Source organism: Branchiostoma belcheri, unplaced genomic scaffold (genome assembly GCF_001625305.1).
Source record: "Branchiostoma belcheri isolate BF01 breed outbred unplaced genomic scaffold, Haploidv18h27 scaffold345, whole genome shotgun sequence".
Lineage (NCBI taxonomy): Eukaryota > Metazoa > Chordata > Leptocardii > Amphioxiformes > Branchiostomatidae > Branchiostoma > Branchiostoma belcheri.
The window spans coordinates 56,481-81,359 of record NW_017803960.1 but is presented as its reverse complement, the minus strand read 5'-3'; the positions used below and the strand labels follow the sequence as shown (position 1 = coordinate 81,359).

Here is a 24,879-nt window from a genome sequence, read left to right as displayed (position 1 = left end):
GCGATGGTGAGGCATTGCAAATACCAACGGACTGTGAGGAAACTGTCCGTTTGTGGCCCTGACCCCTGTAGGTGCCTGACGAACCGTTGGAGTAACCTGGGATGGTACAGAAGTCCCTAAGCTCGCTGCTGTGGGGATCTGTGGTGCCGTGTGTGGGAATCCCCCTGTTGTCACGGTTGTTGATCCTAACAGAGTTGGGATCAACATGTAAGTATCATATGAATTGTGTTGGAGTGATAATTACAAATTACTCCATGACATATGGAAGTGGCCGAAATGAAGCAATACACAACAATAACTACATACTCGGCAAGATTCCTATCTAGCAGATAGCAGACTGTTAATGATTGGTGTATATACTCCATCGTCTCAAGAGACGAAAGGGTGCCAACAATGATTGGTGTATAGAAATTGCGTTGGAAAATTCCTATGAACAATACCATAGATTTACAGAAACTCTACCAATTTGTTACTTTGTATGTAAGTAAATGTACCGCTTACCTTGTGTTGAAGATGCCGACGGTAAAGAGGCAGCAGAACTGGAATTTTGCTGGTTGCCCTGCTCTGCCTCTTTGGTCTTCTTCCTTCTCTTACTGACTGAACTGGTGCTGCTCCCGGGCCTTCCGGCTACGTCATGATTCTCTCCAGTCGTTCCTGTGCTGCCCTCTGTACCCGAATTCTTTCGGCGTCTGTCCATTGTTAAACCTGTACAGATAAATGTATATTAAGATAGCAATGGTTATCAAATGACATCACTATACTGTATATAGTTTGCCAATGACAGCCCACTGGGCCAACTAGTTGTAGTAAGATCATAGATAGATTTTATTTGTATTTTTGGCACGTTAGCAGCAATGTTTCATGACCAATGTAGAAGATGGCTGGCTCACATTGTGCTGCTTTCCGCTGATGTTCTGCTGCTTTCAGCTGATTCTCGATGTACCCTCCGAACTTCTCGTCCTTTATCAGATCCTTCTGGGACCCGAACGCTCGAATCCTTCCATTGTAGAGAGTAACCATCAAAGCCTCCACACCAAGTTCGTCAAGCTCCCCGGACTTAAAGTAACAACAATGCTCCAATTGCATTTTATATGCTATGTGCTGCGTTCGAAATGATCGTGCTTGGACGCAATTCTTCTATATTGGGCAAACATCTAGTAGATGAATGCATCATTCTGTTGACATTTTAATCTATTTTCCATGTACATATGTTGAGAAGTTAATGATATCAACAAATACTGCGTTTACTGGGTGGAACCTACATACTAATACCTTTTTCAGATACAAATAAAAGATAACAAAGGAATGGATCGTAAGCATGTGTCAATTTGACTCAAAGGATGTCTATGGCATTTTACATATTATAACTCTTTTGAATGATTACTCTTTAAAATCCTTCAAGTGTCTAGAAACATGTTCACAATCTTACACCCACCAGTTTTTCGAGCTGTTTCAGCTTTTTCGCCACTTCTGACCAAGTTTTGACTTTCGTCTCTTTGCCCCTTCTCCTCTCTGCTGCTTTGTTGTATTCATCCTTTTCCTCGTCAGTCAGGTTCTTCCAGCTCTCGCCGATTTCCTTATTGGCACCGGCAAGGGAGAATCCTTGGTTGGCTGAAGCAAAATGCAAGACGACAAAGTGTTAGATACAGTTTACGTACAATACTCTTTAGTTCAGTTGATGTTCATAAAGTTGATATTTCGAATAGTTTTCGCAAGGGATGATAACGCCGTATCTAAAATGACTGTACCTACAGTATGCTATTGTAAGACAGTCACAAAATATGCAGTAAGTGAAATACGTGAAATACGTTAGGGTGAACTTGGCATGATTATCTGAACCTCGTTGATATAAATATTTGACACATGAAGCATTATGATGTTTACCTTCGCAGGAGAAACACATATTGTTTTTGCTCTGTTTCGTCTTTTTCTTCTCCAAACACATAAGGTCAATGACATGAAACAGACGTCTGTCACCATGGTAACTAGTGAGGTAGCAGACACCATGTGGTGTTCGGTTACATTTTGTAGCAGGATTGGAGAGGCTGGTTATTATATATCCATGTGCATTATATATATATAGAGAGAGACCATGTGAAGGTAAACCATATCTATTTGCATTTACAAATGTTACCTTTCTATTTACTACAACTAAAGCATTCGAAAGGATAATAAAATGATCGACTGAATCTTGCTAAAATTGTCATAGTTAAACATTTTCGTAAACAATTATAACTGCCGTTTCAACTCGCCCCTTTTCCTTGGCAGCTGTTCCCTGTAGTACTCGTGATATCCCGTGATCCTCCTCTTCCTCTCCATCGTGTCTGGTGGCGGTCTCCTCTTACTGCCGCCTTGACTCTTGCGGTAGTTACCGATGAAGTTCTGAAAGGACAATACATTGATTCATCTATTGTCTTGTACGTAGGTCAATTTTGATGTACCCACGTATCTGTCTGCATGTCTACATGTAAATGACTACCTTACGAAAGTCGCTGCATTTTTTGTTGTCAATAATTTCTGTATGAGACACGGTATAGTTGTCAAAGTTTAAGTCCAGGTATGGCGGAACAGGCACTATCGAACCACTGAAAATCATATTTGACATGTTTGACCAGACCTGGTGATAACTCGATACAACCAGATCAGAGGATGTCCCCTCCTAGTCTCGACACTGGAACCTGACTTAAGATTCTATCAGACCTGGTCTGAGGATAGACCGTTTGTGAAGGGGGGGGGGGTGCTACAGACAAAGGGGATGGACTGGATGTAAGATATCCTGTTTAATATTGCCACCAATAGTATATGGGGATTGGGGAAGTAGAGTTATGGAAATGAACAACAATTTTCATAAATCACCCATGATAATAATATTGACTATAGTAGTCGACCTTAGAGAGCTATCTTGTCAATAGGGATGTAAGACGTGTAATACGTTTGGTAATACCATGACTTGGTCAACTGTTTTCCCGCTCTCCTTAGCTGCTTCTTTTATCAACGGACAATCCTTCTTCGCTTCTGTCATTCCTCTTCCCTCATAGTACTGGACGAGTACAGGATCGTATTCCTTCTTACGTGTGAGGACTCCCTGTAACGCAAACAAGTGTAAGTGTGCTTTTGTTCTGACACACTTCTGGTCATCGTAGTAGGCTAAAATTAGGCATGCATATATATACACGTATGATGTCTCTATAGATATATCACATGCCTTTCAACTACGTGTAGCTAAATGTTTCTACGCAATTCTGATTATAGTCATAATGCATATCTCTTCAGCATGCCAAGCAGAATACAAAAATTCAAATACACTAGCACGCGTACCAGGGGAACTAAAAACAACTTTATATCATCTTCAACTTGTAGTTTAATATTAACAGTAGTTGTTGGTGAACAGAAGTGTTTGACAAGAAATTTACAGTCATCTCAATCATATTCTTTAGATATAATGCTTTCTGATTTTGCATTACGGAAGTTTTAAAGCGACTCACATTACTTTGTTGTCGGAGAAGCTTCAGTATTTCCTTTCTTCTACGAGTAATTGGGTCTTCCTCATCTTCGTCGACCGGTTCAGCGTCACGTGTGTCCTCATCTGCAGCGATGTCCTCCGCCGTTCGACCATCCTGGTAATAAATATGCTGTCAATTATATAATAATAGGCTCGTGAATTTTAGAATATCGGAAATAAACACGACAGAATGAGTATACAATATGTATTAAGCTTCGAATTCTAAAACATATACAGTAGGTGCAGCAAAAAAAGCCCATGTTTAAAAATAAATTGGTTTGTAGGTGTTTATGTGATGCGATGCAGGAATATCAGAACACATCGTGATTTGTGTGTTAATTCCTACAACAACTTCCTTCTTGCCTCGTACTATAATGTATGTATTCAAGTGGATCATTTTTTTTTAAAGTCTTACTTTTGGTTTCTCTCCAAAAAGAAGTAAAGCCAGTATTGTATTTCTGGATTGGTAGTCAGTTATTTACCAGAGAAGCCGAAGAACCGACTGACCTTGTTCCTGAGACCGGCATCAGCCCCGTGCTGCAGCAGTATTTCCGCACACTTGGGTTGGCCCCCTGTAGCTGCGTCATGGAGGGGTGTGTCTTCCTGTTGGGGCATTGACAGTGTAATTTTTCATCCTTAGTATGGTCAAATAGCAACCTCTTTAATATGAATGTATATATCTACATCACTCACTGACTCCAAGCTCGCTTGAAACCATTCCCTACCTTTGCCATTCATACTGTTTGTTTCTAATAATGGACAATCACCGTAACATTGCAACTTAGATCCTTCTGACATTTATTGCACAATATTTCTCAATTTAGTGTCTTAATCAGGTCATCGACCACTGGCTTTTTTTGCCATGCGATGGCGTAGAGACTTCCGCATTCGTTGCGTTTTGCTGCGATGTCATGCGTTGCACGAAAATAGCCCCAAATTGTACATATACAGAGCACCATATGCATGATAATGTATGTGCAGCCCATGCTTTATGACACCAAAAAATGTATGATATATTCCGACAGTTGATGACATGCTGTATAGTCCCATGCGTTCCAATCCGTACCAGCTTCATGTTGGCAACAATTCAAATTGTAGTCAGCAAATAAACCACTAAGTAAGAAGATTGAGAAGATGATGTCCAATCTTACAAGATGGTACAGGAATATTTCTTGTTTCTCAGCGATCAGTCTACCTACCCGCTCGTTCCGTGCGTTCACATCTGCACCAGCTGTCATTAAAACTGATACAGTTTCATGGTGGCCACTCCAGGCTGCCTGGTGCAGGGGAGAGTCTTCCTGTAAAACACATCAAAAGTCGTCAGTATTGCAATATAACGGACAAATATGCAATTAGTATATTATTGTGTGTTGGTGATATTTTTGTGTTGGTTATATTTTAAACAGCAAATGGTATATAGAAAATGAATGTCAAATCGTATAAAATGACATTAAAATATTTCTTGTAGCGCAATAGTTAGTCTTCCTACGTTAACATCCCGTGAGTTCACATCTGCACCAGCTGTCATTAAAACTGATACAGTTTCATGGTGACCATTCTGGGCTGCCAGGTGCAGGGGAGAGTTTTGCTGTAAAACACATCAAAAAGTCGTCAGTATTGCAACATAACGGACAAATATGCAATTTGTATATTGTTGTGTGTTGGTGATAGTTTTGTGTTGGTTATATTCTAAACAGCAAATTCTATGTAGGAAATGAATGTCAAATCGTATAAAATGTCACAAATATATTTCTTGTATCACAGCGATCAGTGTACCTACGTCATCGTCCAGTGCGTTTACATCTGCACCAGCTGTCAGTAAAACTGATACAGTTTCATGGTGACCATTCAGGGCTGCCAGGTGCAGAGGAGTCCATTGCTGTAAAACACATCATTTCGGCCTGAAGTAAACTAGTAGAACTAGAAGTAACATTGGAGTTGCTGAAGCTACTTGTACAATGTGGAAAATTCCAAATATTGCTTTGTTTTGTAAAATGTTAAGGATAAGCTAAAGACAAGCTGAAAGCTGAATCCGGGTGCAGCGACCAGTGTGGCCTTGCCCTTCCCATCTGTGGCTTTTATAAGCGGTCTGCCTCTTGATTTTCACGGCACATCCTTAAATGTTTTGATGATTATCTGGCGTCTCACAGACCAGGTAGATCTTTTTTGATAGTCAAATATGATACGCGAGAAGGGATTCAAGGGAACGCTACATCGGAGAACATCCTGATTGTAAATTTTCGTTTCAACCAGAATCAAGTCAAGAACATGACCATATTTTGCCAGGCAGGTTGCAATTTTGTTTCAACACCTACACGGTGAAAGCGAGAACTATTTTGGTTGTGCAAGAGTTCCAATATAAGGTAGTGTTTTTGTCTTCTTTACAAAGTGACATTATTGTGAATGTGAATAAGTAAAAGAGAGGGAAGATATTGATGAAGAAAAGTTCTCGGCAATATATATAGTCGATACTTTACTTGTGTGGAGCTAAGATATATAAAAGGAAATAAGGACAACATATCCAATATCAATTGTAAAACCATTATTTTCTCAAGCTTGTAAAACAACAGAAAGCCGTATGAAATTACATTGGGAATTCTTGGGACACTAATTATCTATGGCTAAATTTTCAACAAAGTTTTACTAAAGTCATAAGTCATTTGCAAACAACTTCTTTGCAAATTACATTGGAAAGGACTTCGATAACTGATACAAATTTTCAACCAACAGATAAGGATAAGGATAACCCTTCAATTTTCAAAATACCAGCAGGCAAACAGAAAAAAACACTCTTACTATTACATCAACACATGCTAAACTTAATCAATCACAATATCTAGGATACAAATCAGTACTAATAGTAATTAAAAATGTGTACATTAGATTCTTTCTCATCTTTAAAATTTTCTTTCAAAGTACAGTAAATATCTTCATTCATAATAACTTGACATGCTTATATGTACATTAAATGACTTTCCATCAAATACAGGTTTATATACAGAATTAAATTTACACGAAATTGAAAATTACGCCTTTTTGGTCATTTCAAGTTCCTATTGATATCATACTACATGTACCGTAATCCACAACCAACTGGCTACGTCGTCCTAAATAATTGCAGCGTACATGATAGATAAGGCCTATAAGGAGGCAATAGACAGTGCCATTGTAAATTAGTGCATCTTTGAAATTGTACATGGGAAATAATAGATGATGCCACTGTCAGTCACTACTTTGCTTTTGAACCGTACTGATTGCATTAAAAGTCTGTTGATCAAATTCAGCAATTAGAGAATCTGACACGTGGGAGAGTGGACGCGTCTAGAGTCAGTCATTCAAGCCACAAACCCGCAGCAGGTTTTGGTGCGACTCTTCCCAGTACTTGGACTCCAACAGCCTCTTCTTGTACTCTGCTGCTTTGTCGAATTCTGCCTCAGAGTATTCCAAGGTGTCTGCAATCCTCTTTGCCCACTCTCTTGCATCTTCACCCAGGTCGCACTCCTTCACGCTGGTTTCCACGATCCTGTGCCTCATTTCTGCAGGGCATTTCTTCTCCTTGATCAAGTCCTTGATCATGTCTGCCAACCCCGACTTGTCAGAGATGAGTACAGGGATGCCTGCTGCGATGGCCTCCAGACCGATCAGTCCGAACGGCTCGGCACGGGACGGCATCAGGACCAGGTGGGCCTGCTGCATGTCCTGAGCGATGTCCTCCTGGGTTCCACATGGCAGCAGCGTGGGTTTGATCTTACCACTGTGCAGGTTCTCCTCCAGGATTCTCTTGCTCGCTTCCCAGTCATCTTCATCTATCCCGCGAACACACAATCTGACGTTTGTGATCTTCCTCTCGTAACCTCCCCCATGGCCCGTGCTACCAGGTCATGGCCTTTCAGCTTGTCCACTTCGGTCACTCTCCCGACAGACAGCACGACTTTCTCTCCTCCTCCTGGTCTAACAGAGATGGCTTCAAACACTGGGGATGGTCTTGGAAGAAACAAGAAGTGATGTCTTGGTTTGCTATCTCCAAGTGACCTGTACTTCGTCTCGAAGTAATTGTAGATTCTTCTTCCCAAAGAGAAGACGGCATCAGCATTTTTGGCATCCTCAAGGATGTCTTCCATCCTCGTCCCCGCGGCCATCGCCTTCTTAGTTCCCTTGTAGTACTCCGTGTCTTCTGGCATGTCGTGGTTGAAAAGGACCAATTTTGCGTTTTGACAGCGGCTCTCTTGTATGCTCTTTGCAGCTCCACTTGTGACATCTACATGGCCCACAATGCACTTCAGATCCTGTGGTATGTCTAGGTAATGACTGTTGTGCTCAAAGGTTAACCATTCCAAACATGGCGTCCTCTTGTCCCTGGGATTTTTGACAGGCAGATGCAGAAAGACACCATCCTCTTTGGCACACCTCTTGTCATCTTCAGATGCTTGCAAAGCCGTAGCATGAACTGTAGCACCATTGAGTTTCAGAAACTTCGCCACCTGACGGTTCTTGGTAGAGTTACCTCCATGGGACGTGCCGTACGTATCGTTGACCATCAGAACAGACATGGCCTCTGCAATTCAAAAACAATGGATGCAATGTCGAGTTATGACGGGTAAAATGCAGGCGCCATGAAACGATACTTGCTTGAATGTCCTGTTGATCAAAGATCACTATTGCTTCAAAGGTTTCTCTCATTAGTTGAAAACCTAGTTGGGTTACCCAATCGTATGAATGCAATTATTGAATGGATAATTCTTGAAAAAAATATTTCCGGACAAAACATTCTCTCCGCATGTTTATTCTTATATTATGTATGATTTCGTCCATACCTATCTTCAGTCGCTTTACCCGGGCGCCGCTTTCGCTGGACTCGCCAACATGCCGCGTTTTGGCTTTCCTCTTTCCACCTGTAATCAATATAAGATTGTTCAGCAATATACGCCATGTAATGTTATACATATGATTTAGTTTTCTTGTCTAACCTACCGTCCTATGGAATGATAATTCTCAGGCAAAGGTGAAAAAGCATTTAGAATATGGTACAAAATTATCATGTTATATCTTACCTTTCTTATGTTGTATCTTGGACGCCTTGGTCACAGTGACATGGCCTTTCTTCTGCTGAACCTGACTTATCTTCCCCTCATCTGCAATGGGCATACGATAAGAAAAATGTTTACAGCTTAAATAAAGGACAATTCATGCACAAAGCAGTTCAACTTTGTTTTTTCTCTGTATCATACTTTTCATTATCATACACAAATAACCAGTACAGGAAAACAAGAGGCCAATGATCTACCTTAAAATGGAAAAAGGTTATTTAACTACAAGTCCCTTTCTTTGGTTGTATTTGGGACGCTCTGCTCATATAACTGACTATTTTGTTTCAAGATCAATTTTGTGACTTGTCTTCCTTTTTTTCAACTAGTACCTTATACGCTTGCTAGTACATACATCAAAACAGCACCTACCTTGCAGAGAGTGCAGGTAGACATGAGCTGAACGTATCCCACGGATTGGGTCATTCACTGGTTCACCTGCTTGTGACAGTAGTGTGAAATGGACTGCTCCTTCAAACTTCCCCTTCCCTATCTGCGGATCTCGCAGCTTCAGTCTGACTGAGATTCGGTTACAGTTCGCCGGCGGGAAGACGAACTGAATACCGGTTGGCTCCGACGGAATGTCACGTGGATCTCCAACGACGTCCTCTTCCTCACCAAACCGCGCACGGATTCTCTCCTTCTTGTCCATGGTAACCTCTTGTCGGAACGGCGGTGGTGTCTTAAAGTTATCTGCTCTGAAATACTCCGTGACTTTTTTTGCCCTTCTCGATACACAGCAGGTGAATGCGCTTGTCGTCTGTCGTTGCTTCATTGGGACTGATAATGAGATGCACTTTGTCGTCACTGTACCTTTTTACAAGGACTTCTATAGCTTCGGTTGCCTCTTGATTGGCCGCCTCGTCCTGCTTTTCTGTACTTGTATCAGCAGAGGTGGAGGCTTCTTCAGAGTTGTCTTTTTTCTTGGCACCGACAACGCTGAAACAGTTGAGTTTACGAAAAAAGATTCAACATACTGCTTGACAAATCATTACTTCTCATCTTAGTTTTCAAAATTTACTCCTGTTCGATTAAACAAACATTTTAATTGATTTTTTATCGAGATAAGTGTGTTACCTGCAAAAGTGACACATTGTGAAGGTGGTCGTGTCCTTGGTTTCTCGAGCATCGGTGCTTAATGCCGTCCACTCATCATTGTCACCAGTGGACCTTTTCATCAGGATGGTTCTGCCCAGGTCACAGGTGCTTTTCCATGTCCAGGGCAGGGTGACAGTGACGGGCTTTAGGAAGTCTTCCTCGGTGTCTAGGTGCACGGTCATTACCGGTGTCACAGCCGAGAAACTGTTTGCCATGGTCCCATCAATGGGCAGCATATCAACCTATCAAATTAAAAAAAAATATTAATGAAGTAGAGCCATAAGGTAGATCTAGATACTAATGATAATGAGGGTTACATTAGGATTTATCATTACATAGAAAACATTGTGTCACGAGATTTACTATAATATGATCGTCATTGATGGCTTGCCATTTCGTCTTCTCCTCCGATAATCGAGACATGTCAAGGAAGCAAAAAAGTGCTATTACTTAAGCTTTGGTTTCCTCTACTTCGTCAAGAAGACCAAGCTGTCGCTAGGAGTGATTCCGAGGTCGGTCTAACTATTAGACACAATACACAGGCCTGCATACACTACAGCAAATAGTATCACAATTCAGACGGAAACAAAGACTATCTTACCTCCAAAGACATGAACCTTTTCTTCTTGACACATCCTTTCGGAAAGACGATAGTGACACCATCCTCCACAACCGTGCAGCCTGCAGCTGTGATCTGGCGTGTGTACAGCACAACAGAAGACGACGCCTGTAGAAACAATACTGTGTTAGTCATTCTGTCTGAAAACAAAGTAGACTTTCAAGAATAGTATCATGCACAATGATAATGACTACCAAAATAAACGCACCTTCCTCAGGATTTGTGCAGCAGTGAGACTGATTTTGGTACTGGACAGTTTTTCTTCAGCCATTGGTACGTCTGTTGATGCCATAACCAACATCCCCGCACAGCGCCTGCCGAGTACCTCTAGCAAACGTTCTCTGGTTCCTTCAGGGTAGACGAAGACCGGGAAGATCAGGTTCTTGTTCTCTACGCAGAATTCGTACCCGAGCGTGGACCAGTGTCTGCTGTGGAGAGTCTGAGGTGTGATGATCGGTACGACCATCCTGACGTTCGGTTGGAGAAGATGGTGCAAGAGTTTGTCTGTGATGGTTTCTCCTGGTTCGATGACGTCTTCAGACACTATTACACCGTACCTGCTGGACGATTGGACTGCCTGTTTCAACAGTGGCTGCACGAGCTTGTCATTGTAGTCTTCGGTGTGCAGGAGAACAATTTCGTTCCCTGTGAATAAATGTGAACATTGATATTCTAATGTAGGAACAAAGTGTCAGACAAACAAGCTGTTAAAGAGGACAAAGCATCACGGAAGGAGGAAGATAATTCAGAGCCTTCTAACTACAGCCAGGGAAGACATACCTCTCTCTTCCCTGGGAAACATGGGTGCTCTCTCAGGCAGACAAACTTCCACGGACGCTCCCAGCAAACGACGGCACATGTCTCCGGACCTGTTGACGGTGGCAATCAACTCTTTGAACCTGCTGACGGATGTGAGCTCGTGTTTGATCCGATCGCACTGCGCCAGACTTAGCCCTCTGCAGGTCTCCATACAGTCCAGGACAGGGCCAATCGTGCGGACTGCGTCTGGGTTCAGCGTGGGCTCTATCATCACGGGTCCGGAACCACCTGAGTTTTCTACATGTACAACAAGTTTTCATCAGTAACGATTTAAAACACTATTTCAAGAAGATGAGCTACACAAAATCAGACATCTGAATGTTTTTACCTGCACAGAACGTTGTCGTATCACTTCTGCCACGTATCCAGACATTGATGAAGTCTTCTGGAAAACTGAGATAAAAACTATCAGTCACACATGGCTTAATTACAGTGCAATGTTAGGGACATACAAGACATGTGAACACCGTGTTTGTTTCCATAAAAAGACGTGCAGGAAGAATGCTGTGCTTATCAAATGAAATGGTTTGATTCACTGAAAAATTGAAAATATAACTGGACTCACCGACTGGATCCCGTTGCCGTTTCTTGTTCGATGTCAGACAGTGGGTAGAATACTGGTGTTCCTGTTTCTTTTTCTGACTCATCCCCAAAGCACCAGTCATACTGGATGGACGGTATCCACTTCTCCTTGATCTCAAAGAGACAACTGCTGAGGAACTTTCTAACAGGAAGGCCCTGTGTGAATACTGTCTGGTCTTCTACTTCATCCGACAGAAGCTCTACCTTCAGGTAGTGCTTTACTTTGTTTACCACAAACTGTTGCTTTTCATCGTCGGTAGGAAAGCGGCCGCAGCCGGTGAACACTTGGGAATCTTGAAGACCGAACCTGCGCACACAAATGGCTTGTAGACGATAGAACATGCCACTTGGGAGGAACATATTGTCGAATACGACATACAGAGGATGCTGGTATCTCGTCATGTGTCCAGGATACAAGGTGCTGTCTTCAGGCTTTGTGGCCAGGAGAGATGGTAAGAAGTAGATCTCTTCTTTCTCAGGATCACCCGAAGTGTCATCAAACCCACCGATCGGCGTGGCGTTGCAGATAAGGTAGTACTTTTCCATCAAAAGCTTCAGGAAAGGCTTGTACCGCAGTAGGAAGGGTTTCTGCATCTTCTGATCTGCTTTGGTCCAGATGATTGTCAACAGCCTGTCACTGAGGATGCCTTCCGTCTCCAGCCTCCTCCACATGGCGGCAACTTCCCCATCCGTGCTCCTGTCCTGTTGGTACTCCGGGACGGTGATGATGGTCTTGAAGACGTCAATCATCACCTGGGGTCGAAGGGCCACGTGATCACGGAGAACGGGTTCGTTGATGAAGATGATGTCACCAAGGTCGTGTAGGAAGGTCAAAATGTCGGCAACATGGCTGTCGTCCGTGATGCCCACGTCATCACTCCGGGCCAGATCGACGACATCTTGGAAACGGCAAAATGGGTCGTCCTCTCTCCTCTTGTCCATCAGTTTGGACTTCAGATGAAGCCAAGTCATCGGCACCTCCTGGCCCATGAACCACAGACCCTTTGCCACCTCACGGAGGTATTCTCGGAGCTCGTCAATGTCGCTGTTGTCCTCGTTGAAGTTGTCGATGACAAATATCTTAGGTAAGACGTGTTTACCGGCGGCCTTACCACTGATGTGATCACGTATGTCTTTCTTGTACTCCTCAATGTTCGACTGAAATCAAGAGCACAAATTCATTTTGAGGACCTTTAAGTACTGTTGATCAATTTGAGAAAACAACCCAAGGCTGATCCTTTCAGCCAAGGATATTAACTACAAGTTTTAGGGCAAAGACATCCTAGGATTATTCGTAGACTTACGAAAACATTCCCCATACCTCATCAACTCTGTCCTTGTGCGTGAGGACCAAAACGACACGCGGCTCTCCTGTCTGCTCCCGCCCGTGCACCAGGGTGTGTGTGCGGACTGAGTTCAGCCAGTGGTCCAAGTAGTCTGGACAAGTAGAGATGTCGTATCATTTTTGTGTACGAAGTTATATTTGCCTAATCATTTCAGCTTAACAATGTTACATATCTTGTGATTTAACTTTGATTCCCATGTTCAAGCTTTGAAGTCGACCACCTACATGTAGGTTCACAGTTAAAGATGTATTATATAGTGGTACGTACCTCTTCCAGTTACGAGATTGTCCGCTGCCGCCTTGTAGTCCAGATCAGGAACTGGGTCGGACAGCTTCTGCGGCAGTGACATGACCAGGATGTAGATCCCGCGGTACGTGAAGAAGCACTGGTGCGAGCCGTAGTACGTGGCCTGGCCGCCGAAGTCCCAGAGGGAGAGACGCGGGTGTTCGGCTGTTCCAAGCTGCTCCTCGGTCACGCCACTTTGGAGTCGCTCCTTGGCTTTTTCTAAGACATCATGCGGAATTTCTGGTGTTTGCTTTTGAACTGTCACGTCAGTATGAAGTCGCTGTTGAGCTTTTATATTGACATCATCCGGCATGTCTTGTGCTTGTCGTGACGTAGTCGTAACCACACTTTCTTCTCTCCCTGCAACGGAAGATGTGTCTTGTTTAATCTATCTTACTTTAAATCTTATTGCCATTCATTCTTTTGCATCTTTTCTGTAGAGACCAATTACTACATTTGCAAATAGTTCCTTGGCTCAAAGACATACATTTACAACAAAGTACACCGTATAGTGTAAAGCAACCAGTTCATTTTTATCTTCTATAATGTACATTTCTAACTTGTGAAAACATCTATGCATTTCCCACCTTCTTTCTTACCTTCTTTCTGCAGTTTTAGTGTCTGCTGACTTTGCGTCGGCGTCTCGCTCTTCGGTTGTTTCTCCTGCTGCGTCCGTTTCCTTGTCATTTTTTGCGCTTTTTCTGCATCTTATATGAAGAGAAAGTCAGTGAGATATCACTGTCCCTTCGTCTCTATGTGTGTGTCTCTAGAGAGAGAACTTTCGCAATACGTAGCTGATGACGCGTGAAAAAGATATATAGGTGCCAATTCTCTTGTTTAGTGCATACATTTTAGATTAATGAATAAAACCTTATGCTTTTAATTTTTTTAAAACAAGTTTTTAACCGTCGTTGTCCTGGCTGTGTGTAAACATTTTTGCCCTGTACATCTGAATATTATGTCTATTGATATACACATTTATATCATATCCGGGCCGCGATAACGTTCGATAACGGGTTCTGGACCGGGCCGTACTTCATACTTTACGGTACGGCCCGGGCTTCCCGGGCTTTCATAGAACGATTCGAACCCGTGTTGCCCTAACCGCGTGCGCCGCTTTCGAAAACTCGAATACAGAATCTGAACGTTGGAACTGATGTTGTTGCATTTGAGGGTTCAGCGGCACCAATTTTTGCCTCATCTTGCATTGAAAGGCGGGTTTTCCTGGGCGGGTATGACATAAATAAAATAAAATAAATAAAATACAACACGGTGTATTCCGCATCGCCCTCGGTCCCGGCCCTACCTCGGGCGATACGGAATACCCAGTGTTGTATTCTATATGTACATATTGATATATGTAAAAGTGATATTGGATACCTGTAGACTTTTTCCTGACTGCTCCTTGGGCTCCTGACGATGTCCGGGTGCGTGGTTTGTCCCGTTCTTGTTGTTCCGCCAAGCGTTCTGCCATAGTTTCCTTGAATTCGTCTGGCTCCTCTGTAAGCAATAGATGCCATATACCGTATGATTCGTTGTTACAGCTGAAACCCTTTGTCAATTTTTATCTTAACCCTCAACAGAACACCTTCCCGGACTGATTAATCTGTACACCTGGGGTCCGCGCGGACCCCAGAACAGTTTTTTGCTAATTTTTAGAAATTATCAACATGCTACCAGCTCAATTGTTTTGCAAACTAATGTGGGAACCTCTGTGCCCACATTACATACAAAAATCATACATTTTGAACTTTTTCTATTTTTTGGTGAAGAAAAGAAGACAAGAAGAAATACCCCATTTTTAAACCCATTTCAGACTGAAAGGGCTTTTGAGGCCCAACTTTGATCTCAGATAGCGGCTAAACGGCTTCCGCTAGAAGTATCAAATTTAGAGACCTTTCCTAAAATGTCCCTGGAAAAAAGTTCATTTTTAGTTTAATACTAGTAAGTTAATGTTTTTTGTGTTGCCATGGCAACGGGTTTCTAGCAGGCAGTTTTTTTTTAAATAGAAGTAATTTTGGTTTAAACATAAAAATTTTCTTAGTTTTATATTAAATTACACTTCTTTTCCAACATTAATAACATCTTACATAATTAAATATACGTTAAATCATTTAATATGCATAGGATATGCTAATTTGATGACGTCATTGGTCAAAATCCAATATGGCGGACTATATTATTAGCTCTGACGTCATATGACGTCAGAATTACACCAAAGTTATTAAAATTCAATTCTATTACTACACCATTCTCTGAAAACTTGGTAGACATACGATGAGTGCATAAAAACATATAAAAACGGAAATAAGGTAATGTATAAGAACGCCAGTGTATCCATTATGATCGAAAGCCGGCTGCGGACCCCAAAAGAAAATCAGATATAATTTTTTTTATAAATGGTAGAAACTGAGTTTTCTGCACTGTATTGAGAGACAACTTTGTGGGTGACAATTACCTAAAATTTCAGAAAAAAAATTTAGAAACAAAAAAGATATTACAGAATATATAGTGCTGGGGTCCGCGCGGACCCCAGGTGTTCTGTTTAGGGTTAAACAAGCATGGTATTCATGTTGTTGTTTTGTGATATGCTGTTTTTTTAGATGCAAAATAATCATGTATCATTGCATGACACGTACTTATGTGCCGAAACTCTATAGTAAGATCTATAATGTCGTGCCAGGTGATAGAAATTAACATGTTTTTCGGACCTTTTGCCTTCCGCCAAGTCTTGGTCTTCACGCTGGGTGAAATCTCGATGCCGTCTGTTATCGGTTCATTCTCCACAGCCTTCTCTCCCGTCAGCCTCCTGACGACACACGTCTTCCCGGATCTGAACTGACCAACCACGAGCCCGCGCACGCTGTGCACCGGTCGCGCCCCCTGGCGGCAGGCCTGGGAGTACAGCTGCTGCATTCCATGACCCCGCAGCTGTATTTCGAGTGGAACACTGCTGTCTCCTGGATGAGAAGATTTATATAATTCATCAGACATCATTTATAATATCATTTTGCTTCTCGTACTCATACGTAAAGCGGACGTCTGATTAGATAGATAGATTGATCTACTGAGTCAAGTATTTGTATTTCACAGCTTAAATAGTTATGTGTTATACCTTCTTTTGCCGACATCCCTAAGTCTCCACGATGTCCCGTGATGTTCTCAGCCCCCATGTCGTCTGTGGGGAGGCTCCGCTTACTGCCGCTCTTAAACCTACGATAGTTGCCGATGAAGTTCTGCAAAATCATTACATATGACATTACTGTTAACCAGGCTGATACAACAAAACCATGAATCTTAATTATTTGAGGCACAGGGTACGATTTCAAGAGGTTAACTAGAATGATACAATGAAACGATGAGTGACAATTAATTTGAGGCACAGGGTACGATTTCTTAAGGCCAACACTCTTATTACAGAAAATAACGCACGAGTTACACCAACAGCTAAAGCTAAAGCTCCTCTCAATCAGCACAAAACGTTTTAGCCTTTAGTGAGATAAGATACAACTGATTGAGCTCAAGGAATCAACAAGCCATCACAAAAAAACACACCTTCACTTGGTCAACTGTTTTCCTGCTCTGCTTAGCTGCTTCTTCTATCAACGGACAATCCTTCTTCGCCTCGGTCATTCCTCTTTCTTCATAGAACCGGACGAGTACAGGATCGTAGCCTTTCTTATGTGTGAAGACTTCCTGTAAACACGCACACGTGAAAGTGTGTTTTGTTTGGTATGAGGGCGGTTCTACAATTCTTTCTGAAACACTAGTCATTGCAGCAGGCTGAAATTGGACATGTATCTGTACATATACACGTATATTTCTCTATAGATAGATCACAAGCCTTCCAACTTCCCTCGTAACTAAATGGTTCTACAAAATTCTGATAATAGTCATGATGCCTCTCTCTCCAGCCTACCAAGCAGAATACAAAAATTCTAAGGAAAACTAAAAAAAATACGTACCAGGGGATATCATCTTCAACTTACAGTTTGATATCATCAGTAGTTGTTTGTGAACCGAAATGATTGACAAGAAATTTACCTTCATCTCAATCATATTCTTTAGATATAATGCTTTATGATTTTGCTTCACGTAGGTTTTGAAGCGACTCACATTATCCTGTTGTCGGAGAAGCTTCAGTATTTCCTTTCTACCACGAGTGATTCGGTCTTTCTCATCTCTGCTGCGCGGAATAGCGTGACTGGTGTCCTCATCTGCAGCGATGTCCTCCGCCGTTCGACCATCCTAGGAATGAACATGCTGTCAATTATAGGCTCATGAATGTTGAAACATCGGAAATAAACACGACTGAACACTATATGTAGTAAGCATCTAAAACATATACAGTAGGTACAGCAGCAAAGCCCATGTCTAGAAAGAAATTGGTTTGTACGATCGTAGGTGATACGATGCAGGAATATCGTGGTTTGTGTGTTTATTCCAACAACAGCTTCCTCTTTGCCTCGGACAGTAATGAGGGTCTGCATGGGGGGTCCTGGCAACGGTTAACGGTAAATTCAGCAGGGCCGATAACGCTTAACGGTAAATTCAGGACGGTCGGCAACGCTTAACGGTAAATTGACAGGCTTTTTTTTTCGAGCTGCACTGGATTTGGTATCTCGCTTTGTGAGAAAAGGTGATCACTGACAAAATTACGTACACCTTACATGAATCACGCATTAAAGGTATGTGTTCCCTGTGTTTCCCACCTGCCCTGGTCCCCGAGTGCGTCCACGAATAAAGGGGAGTCCGAGTCGACGTGGCCAGGCCTCTACCCAGCTTGACTTTTTCCCGTTCTCGAATTCGCCCAGTTTTACCGATGGATTTTGAGAGGGGGCGCCGGCGGCGCTCGCAATCTAAGGGGGTCGGGGGGATGCTCCCCCGGGAAATTTAGGATTTTTAAGCCTTCAAAAACGCAATTTCCCGCAATTTGAGAGGCAAATCATGGTGTTGAGGGTGTTTGTCGGTCCTTCTGATGTTTCCATATTTATGGGTTCACCACACCACGAAGTGGTGAGGTGAAACCATATTGCTTTTTCTGGTGTTTCTTCTCCTTCTCCTCCTCCTCCTCCTTCTTCTCCTGCCATTTTTTAAATGGATTCAGCTTCTTCATTTTAGGGCCTATGGTCCTGAAATTTGGTATGGAGGTACAGTGGGCAAATACCCCTAGGTGTTTTTTAACTTTTTGTGATACAGGCTTTTAGAATGGTTTTATTTGAGTTTTTTTGGCTGTGTTATAGCAAATGTATTACTGTGTTAGTGTGCCATGTTTACCACGTTTGGGAATGAGTCATCACAATGGAATGCAGGGCATCAACCAATAGGCATGCAGCTTTCCTCTATTCTTCTTGCTGATTGGCTATTGGGATTTAACTTGATTAACACCTGCACAGAGCATTTCCACCTGCACAGAGCATTTCTTGCTGATTGGCTGTTGGGATTTAACTTGATTAACACCTGCACAGAGCATTTCCATACTGACAGTATGTCTGTATTCAAGTGTTTTGGTAGGTATTTCAAGCTTTCCTGCTCCAGCATTGGAATGCGGGGCATGAACGTTATTTTTATTTTGAAAATCAACAGTTTGCATTAAAAATCCTAACCAATAAAGTAGGGAATAGCTATCCAACTGTTGTTTTAGTCGTATGTTACTTCATATTATAGTTATATCAATGTAAATCATTGTTTTCCCTTGTGTTTCTCATTCCCTGCCATGTCGTAAAATGTGGTGAACCCATCGCTGTATTTGCTCCAAAGCAAATATTGGCCTTTCTAGTTTTACTCAAGATTTTTGTTAATTTTTTTTCTGTCAAGGTTGACGGACTCGGTAAAAAAAATCTGTAACTCTCCGCAAACTTCAGGTAATTGACGGAAAACTGGTGCTGGCTAGAGCCGAAGGCACCGAGCGCCGCGGCAGAAGCGCGAGTCGAGCGCCAAAGGCGCGAGCAATGTAGGGGGGTCCGGGGGCATTCTCCCCCGGGAAATTTTGTATTTTTAACCCTAAATGACGCATTTTCCTGCACTTTGAAAGGCAAAATTAGGCGTAACGAAGAATTATTCATTAACGCTTAACGCTGAATTTAGGATGACAAATAACGTTTTACGTTGAATTAAAACGACCAATAACGCTTCACGATGAATATACTGATAACGCTTAACGTTGAATTAAAGTGGGCCGGCAACGATTAACGGTAAATTAAAATAGCCCATAACGGTTAACGAAAAAGGGCATGCAGGCATCAAGTAATGTATGTATTTAAGTATGGATCATCATTTTGAAAACGTTTTACTTTTGATTTTTCTCCCAAACGAAGTAAAGCTAATATTGTATTGCTGGATTGGTGGTCAGTCATTTACCAGAGAAGCTGAAGAATCGACTGACCTTGTTCCTGAGACCGGCATCAGTCCCGTGCTGCAGCAGTATTTCCGCACACTTGGGGTGGCCATATGTAGCTGCGTCATGGAGGGGTGTTTCTTCCTGTTGGGACATTTAGAGTGTACTTTTTCACCCTTAGTATGCTCAAATAGCAACCCCTTATAAATGTATATATTTACATCACTTACTGACTCCAAGCTCCCTTAAAACTATTCCCTAACTTTGCCTTTCATATTGATTGTTTCTAATAATGGGTAATAACGGTAGCACAACAATCTGAATTTTGCCCTGCTGCCTTTTTTGCATAATGTTTTTCAATTTTAATCAGGTCATCGACCCCTGACCTTTTTTCGCCATGAGATGGCGCACTCGTTGCGTTTCGCTGCGGTGTGTTGCGTTGCACCAAAATAGCCCCAAATTGTACGTATACAGGGCACCATGTGCATGATAATGTATGTGCAACCCATGCTTTATGACAAAAAAATGTATGATGTATTCCAAAAGTTGATAATAATCTGTATAGCCCCATGCGTTCCAATCCGCACCAGCTTCATGTTGGCAACAGTTTAAATTGTAGACAGCAAATAAACCACTAAGTAAGAAGATTGAGAAGATGAATGTCAGATCTTACAAGATGATACAGAAATACGTCTTATTTCACAGCGATCAGTCTACATACCCTATCGTTCCGTGCGTTCACATCTGCACCGGCTGCCAGCAAAACTGATACAGTTTCTTGGTGACCAATCCAGGCTGCCCAGTGCAGGGGAGAGTCTTGCTGTAAAATAGATCAGATGGTCTACTTGCAAATGTGTAGTTATTTTGTTGACAATTCTGACGGAATTCAGCAAGTAAACTGCTATAGAGCTATACAAATATGCACTTGGTATATTGCTGTGTGTTGGTGAAATTTTTTGTTGGTTATATTTTAGACAGCAAATGCTATATAGAAAATGAATGTCAAATCATACAAGATGATACAGAAATATTTCTTGTTTCTCAGCAATCAGTCTACCTACCCGCTCGTTCCGTGTGTTCACATCTGCACCACCTGTCAGTAAAACTGATACAGTTTCATGGTGACCTTTCCAGGCTGCCCAGTGCAGGGGAGAGTCTTGCTGTAAAGCACGTGCACATCAGATAGTCTTTAACATGACAACAGGACGGACAAAAGAGCACTTATGTTGGTAACAGTTCTAAGGGTAGTCAGCAAATAAACCGCTAAGTAAGAAGATTGAGAAGATGAATGTCAAATCTTACAAGATGATACAGAAATATTTCTTGTTTCGAAGCAATCAGTCTACCTACCCACTCGTCCCGAGCGTTCACATCTGTACCACCTGTCAGACAAGCTGATACAATTTTGAAGTGGCCATTCCTGGATGCCCTGTGCAGGGGCGTGAATTGCTGTAAAACACATGAAATGGTCTTCAGCATGACAACAGGACGGACAAATGTTCACTTACGTCGATGACAGCTCTAAGAGTAGTCAACACATAAACCGCAATGAAGAAGATGAATTTTAGATCTTACAAAACGGTACAGAAAAATTTCTTGTATCACAATAGATAGTCTACCTACATTATTGTCCCGTGCGTTCACATCTGCACCAGATGTCAGTAAAACTGACACAGTTTCATAGTGGCCATTCTGGGCAGCCCAGTGGAAAGGAGTCCGTTGCTGTAAAACACATCATGGCGGGCTGAATTAAACTAGTAGAAGTAAAGTTGGAGCTTCTGAAGCTACTGGTACAAATGTGGAAAATTCCAAGTATTGCTTTGTTTTGTGAAATGTTACGGATATGTCACAGACAAGCTGAAAGCTGAAGACAGGTGCAGCGACCAGAGCGGCCTTGCCCTTCTCATCTGTGTCTTTTATAAGCGGTTTGCCCATCCTGCCTCTTGATTTTCATTGCACAGCCTTAAATGTTCCATCACCATATATAAGCAAAATGACTAAAGACATGGCAACAAACCCAACGGCCAGCAGCATTAGGGTTGACTCCCCCCGCTAACAGCTGCTTCACTCTGTCCGTGTCTCCTTCCCTTGCAGCCCTCCGCAGCGCCTATAGCGGCGGCAGACAGGAACAGGAGAAACAACTGCTCAGAACAACACTCGGCGTGTGAGAAGATCTAACACTTATACCTGATATTTCACTTCCTTTCATGTCTCTCAGTGAAAAGTTTCAAAAAGATATATCATTTATCTCCTCTATTCGTGCATAGCTCAAATATGTTTATTGTTTATTTCAGGCTTCTTCTTCTTCTCTTCATTTCAGACTCAAAGGTCCATAGTATACAGACACATAACATGGCACAAGCACATCTGAAAACAAACATCAAAATATGTACAGATAAATATAAAAAAAAGACTACCGAGCTGTCCTGATTTAAGGGGGAGGTCCCCTTACGGTGGGCTATAGGAAAAGGCCTGTTATAGATATACCCCACCATATGCACTGTGGGGCTTGTCTGTGTGTAACAAACATCACTTCAATCTTTATAATGTTTTCTTTGCTTTACCTTCTCGTCTTCATCCTTGTCCTCTGAATTAGACTCTTCAGACCCGGACTCCTCTGACCCGGACTCCTCGTTTTCCTCCATGTTCTCCTGTTCTCTTCCGTCCATGCCTGGTCTGACCCTACAGATAGATAAACACCACCTGCCTAGTGACACCTGTCGTAACTAAGATTAGATGGATCTAGTTACCTCCATGAAAAATGGAGGTATTGTTTTTGGCGTGTCTGTGTGTCTGTCTGTGTGTCTGTCTGTGTGTCTGTGTGTGTGTCTGTGTGTGTGTGTTTCCGCAACTTTGTGGTCAACATAACTTCAGAACGCCTTTATGGATTGTGATGATATTTGGTATGTTGGTAAGCCTTGAAAAGTCAAAGGTCAAGGTCAAATATGGGCCTCCTGGCTGATGACCTTGGTACTGCAGCAGAATTTCCGGTTTTTGTATCTTTTGTCCTGAACATGCTATGGTCTTGATTTTTTGGTGACAGATAGCATTTTATGTCACAAATAAGTGGTGTAAGTTTGGTATCCCTAGCAGCTTGTTCTGGAACTGCAGGTTAGTTTCTGGGAAAAACTTCTAAAGCCAATAAGTCAAAATAGGATCAACGTATTTTCATAATTTTTGGTGTGTAGGTAGCTGAGAGAGAGCTGTACTTAATCAAATGCAAATTATGCAAATGAGGACTTAATTTGCATAATTAAGGAGGAAATTCTATAATTACTGTGTTTTATATAATAATACTTTTATACATGTAATCTATTTAACCTGTGGCAGGCGGAACATCAACAGAAACCAATATGCAAATTTAACTTAATTTGCATAATTAATGTGGAAATCGTGACTTCTTATCGGTGAATAATGGGAATTTTATACCTTGTGACGTGTAATTTACTTGAAGGTTAACACCACTATGCATGTATTATGTTAATGTGGGGGTCATTTGCATAATTAATGAGGACATGCTGAAATAAAGTTTGACAAAGGAAAGGAATTTCACACGAAAAATATTGTCATTTGAATTCAGAAAACTTACCAATTAGAATAGATTGACTGTGCTAATTACGACCTTATTTTCATAGTCAATGAGACAAATAAAAACCATTTACAAAAACTCATATATTTCATGGAGGTATGAAATCTCCGAATTCTTGTTCTTTCCTGTAGCGCAAACACAGACCCAAAGGAATATATCATTTCTCTCCCTAAACAATATTATGGTAGTGGAACAGCGAGCATCATGTACAGCGCGCTCAGGCCATACCTGGTTTACATTCATGGCCTCTAAAGCGTTTCTGAACACTGTAGATCAAACTGTATAAACAAAGGAGTGATCATTTCAAAGTCATACAGACATAGCGTCAAAACGTTCTAATTCATTCAACATCAACAGTTTATCTGTGTGCTAAAGGGTTGTGGTGAAAGTTTCTTTAGTTTTTGTACTTTAAGCGCTGCTACATCTGGCTGGTGCGCCGTTATACATCTGTTACCTCCGGGTTTACCTGAACTTTTCCAGAAGTGTCTTGGGAGAGTCTGACGACCTTTTCCCAGTCTTTAAGGTCTCTGCAAGGCTCTTAGACTCCCCAGGACCGAAAGCTGTTAGATCTGACGTCACAAGACGTACAGGCGACTTCTATCAGCGTCTTAAAAACCGAACTAGGTCCGTTACGTCCGCAGGTAAGAAGGTCAAATTAGCTTCGGTAGGTTTCCCATGATTCATAGCGCACGCGATGACGTACTCCATAGTAACGGGGTGAATGACCTAGGGACGATTTGCCAGTATACTAGCTGTGGTTAGTGCAATGGGACGGGTATATCTTAGATGATTTTAACCTTATATAATATAGCGTGTATATCTTAGATTATTTTAACCTTATATATCGTGTATATCTTAGATAATTGTTAACTTTATATATCGTGTATATCTTGGATTAAAGTTAACCTTCTATATCGTGTATATCTCAGATAAATGTTAACCTTATATAATATATCGTATATATGTTAGATGATTGTAAAACTTATATATCGTGTATATCTTACATGAATGCTAACGTTATAAATCGTGTATATCTTACATGAATGTTAACCTTATATAATATAGCGTGTATATATATAGAATACAACACGGGGTATTCCGTATCGCCCGAGGTATCGGCCCGACCGCGGGTCGGATCGCCCGACGGCCGCAGGCCGGAGGGCGATCCGACTCGCGGGAGGGCCGGGACCGAGGGCGATGCGGAATACACCGTGTTGTATTTTATTTATGTCATACCCACCCAAGAAAACACGCCTTTCAATGCAAGATGAGCCAAAAGTTGGTGCCACTGAACCCTAAACTGCAACAACATCAATTCCAACGTCCGGATTCTGTATTCGAATTTTCGAAAGGGGCACACGCGGTTAGGGCGAAACGCGTTCGAATAGTTTTATGGAAGCCATGGAAGCGTTCGATAACGGGTTCCGGACCGCGTACCGGGCCGTACCGTAAAGTACGGCCCGGTCCGGAACCCGTTATCGAACGTTATCGCGGCCCGGGTATGATATAATTAAGGGTTAATGTCCCGCCCCGAGGTGAATATGGTGTGATAAAGCCTTGTCAGTTGCTATAACCACAGAATAAAGCCACCAAGTGAGCGCAGCGAACAAGGTGGCTT

The 24,879-nt window shown here is 42.1% G+C and overlaps 3 protein-coding genes across 3 annotated transcripts in view; all 3 read right to left on the bottom strand.

The window, feature by feature from the left end:
* The window catches only part of LOC109475716, a 67,879-nt gene that overhangs the window by 28,936 nt on the left and 14,064 nt on the right, over nucleotides 1-24,879 (bottom strand). The window lies entirely within an intron of this gene.
* LOC109475713 (D-inositol 3-phosphate glycosyltransferase-like) lies at nucleotides 6,719-7,275 on the bottom strand. The gene has a single exon (XM_019776477.1). The coding sequence runs from the start codon at nucleotides 7,196-7,198 to the stop codon at nucleotides 6,830-6,832; it is 369 nt and encodes a 122-aa protein (XP_019632036.1). The 5' UTR covers nucleotides 7,199-7,275; the 3' UTR covers nucleotides 6,719-6,829.
* Nucleotides 7,309-13,683, bottom strand: LOC109475712. The gene is given in 13 exon segments (XM_019776476.1): nucleotides 7,309-8,057; nucleotides 8,317-8,394; nucleotides 8,554-8,634; nucleotides 8,959-9,298; nucleotides 9,300-9,525; nucleotides 9,664-9,926; nucleotides 10,286-10,411; nucleotides 10,512-10,948; nucleotides 11,084-11,359; nucleotides 11,451-11,515; nucleotides 11,688-12,862; nucleotides 13,026-13,141; nucleotides 13,318-13,683. Coding segments are annotated over 13 exon segments (4,263 nt in total). The 5' UTR covers nucleotides 13,649-13,683.

Bases quoted from the DNA above. Each gene is read 5' to 3' on its own strand.
- LOC109475713 (XM_019776477.1), bottom strand. From the start codon at position 7,198: ATGCAGCAGGCCCACCTGGTCCTGATGCCGTCCCGTGCCGAGCCGTTC.